Genomic DNA, 2348 nt, shown 5'->3' on the forward strand with positions numbered 1-2348 from the left:
CATTTACCTCCATCGTTTATATTTATAATTTTGTAATATTGTACTATAGTGAGAAACCTTTATTCTATTTTGTTTCACTCAGCATGTAGCCGACAGATGGCTGTTTCCTTTTGTGCAGTTTATTATATAAAGTTTATGCACTTTATTAACAAGTTTTCGTACGTCTGTAGTCGTCTTTCTTTTTATTATAAAAATAATATTAAAATTATGTGAAACCGACACAAAGACATTATTTGAACTGTGCCTCCTTTGTACAAATTTAGATTGTTTTCACACTGAAAAAGGGGACATACTGATTGGTCAAAAGAGCTAAAGTTCAGATTTTTTTAACCTTATTTTAAGCAATTTTGTCTTTTGAAAAACTGCCAATAGGTAAAGATATTTTTACATAGATTTATACAAAAACAACCCTCAGCTACTTGAAAAAAAAATACATTTTTTACTTAAACTTTCATAAAAACCTAAGTAAAATAATCATATCAGGACATTTTGTTTTGTTTTAAGTCTAGATCTCACCACATTGGCAGACTTTTTTTTCTCTTGACAAGTCAATATGACTCAAATTAAGATGAAATATTATTTTTTGACCAATCTTTACATAACAGGATGGGTTAAAATCAAGGTTGTTTTTTTTAGTCTGATCAACATCGTTCACACCATCACCCATCACCCCCATTTAGCATAGTGACAGCATGTACATAACAAAAGGTGGCCAAATGGGTTGCAGATTACCCCCCCACCCCCCGTCACTGCCATTTGGCAGTCTCTGGTAGAAAAAGGAGTTGTTATAAAAAGCTTATTAGCAAGAGGAAGCAAAAGGAGCACAAGTTTGAAATTAGCTGAAAAAAGTTGTATTAGCTACAAAAAAGTGTGAATTTAGAAAAGCTAACTTTGGCTAATAGCAGCTAAACATTAGCTAAAATTTAGGCAAATAGCTAAATATAGCATAAAGCATAAATAGCACAAAGTAGCAGAAAAAATACACAAAAAATGTAGAAAGAAGCTGAATTTTAGCTATAATTAGAGAAATGTTGCTAAAATGAGCACACGAAAGGGGAAAAGAGCATAACCGGAACAAAACGTGTAAGGTGCTGTAAAGATTTGGAAACATTTTAAAGAATTTTAAGGATGTTGACAAAAGCATTTATTTTTAAGGCAAAAAAGTGGCTAAAAAAGTGAAATAACTAAAAAAGTATAAATAGCTGAAATACCAAAAGTCATAGCAGCCCTCACATGAATGAGCTGAACGTTTTCATATATGAATTGTTGTCGTCGCACAAAAATTGTGGAACGAAGAACAAATGATCTCAATAGTGTGATTGCTGTGAAGCGTGCGTCACACAATAAAGTTTACAAACAATCCTTGAACACACCTGAAAACAACATATTTGAGCATTAATACCTGCCGGTGTGAACCTCGTGATTTCCTCCAGGATGGAGGTTTACAGGAGGACACTGCTCATAAAGCATCTGGAGCCAGCCAGGCCGCTGCGCCGCTGCACACAAGCTGATGGTAAGTACACAAATCTGCACAAACATACTGTGTTAATGTGTACTGCAGAGCTCACGTGAAGCAAAAATATTTCATTTAGAGCCTCAAATGAACGCAGCTTCATGGGCACAGGCCGTGGAACCAGAGGTAAGAAAGCCTGAACAGGATGCTGGTATTATTGTTCAGTTTAATTGAAACAAACAAGTTTTTTTGTAACTTCCAAAACTTTGCACTTAGACTACAGTGGACGTAGAGCAGTTCTGCAAGATTGTCAGCCTTCATCAGAACAAAGGTACGGCTCAAAATGCCAACTAAACTTGGCACTAAAAGTAAGGACATTTGTGTTTGGTAGATCATTTCTTTGTTGTAAGAATGYTTTTTGGCAATAAATTCTATTTTTTGGAAAGCCTGTTAATTTCTCTTTTAAATGGAGCCACATTTGTAAGGAACATGCRTTTARGGGATGAGCAGTAGTGTATGTGGGTTGTGCACATAAAAAATACTCAAATCTTCTCTGCCAAACGGCCTGTTTTGAAACTCCCAGGCGTTGCCAGTCACCCGCTCTAAGATTTATTTCCAAGAAGCATTGTTACAACAAATATATAACATGCAAAACACAAATTTTCTGACTTTATGTACTAAGTATTACATCCTGATGCATCTCAGTAATCCAGGTACAAAATCAAAAAGAAAAAAATTGTATAGGTCAGGTTGGCGTTCCTGGATTGCGATGTCTCGGTTTCGGATGGAGGACGGTTGGAAACTGGCGTGTATCGTAAGCCCACACACACACAGACCAGTATTTGCGTTTTGACTCCCACCACCCACTGGAACACAAGTTAGGAGTGATCAGGAC

The 2348-nt window shown here is 36.0% G+C and overlaps 2 protein-coding genes across 2 annotated transcripts in view; one reads left to right on the top strand and one right to left on the bottom strand.

Moving 5' to 3' along the window:
* The window catches only part of LOC106529465 (histone-lysine N-methyltransferase SETD2), a 12304-nt gene extending 11783 nt beyond the window's left edge, over positions 1 to 521 (bottom strand). The window contains exon 1 of the mRNA XM_014024907.1: positions 517 to 521. Coding sequence (XP_013880361.1) covers positions 517 to 521 — 5 coding nt within the window. The remainder of the gene's footprint in view (positions 1 to 516) is intronic.
* A 707-nt stretch (positions 522 to 1228) lies between these two features.
* Positions 1229 to 2348, top strand: part of gra (granulito) — a gene marked incomplete in the record, with an annotated part of 7270 nt that continues 6150 nt past the window's right edge. Inside the window, 3 exon segments of the mRNA XM_014024921.1 lie at positions 1229 to 1513; positions 1593 to 1639; positions 1730 to 1784. Of these exon segments, the coding sequence (XP_013880375.1) occupies positions 1435 to 1513; positions 1593 to 1639; positions 1730 to 1784 (181 nt within the window).

The sequence above is a fragment of the Austrofundulus limnaeus genome, unplaced genomic scaffold, assembly GCF_001266775.1.
Source record: "Austrofundulus limnaeus strain Quisiro unplaced genomic scaffold, Austrofundulus_limnaeus-1.0 Scaffold446, whole genome shotgun sequence".
Classification (NCBI taxonomy): Eukaryota; Metazoa; Chordata; class Actinopteri; order Cyprinodontiformes; family Rivulidae; genus Austrofundulus; species Austrofundulus limnaeus.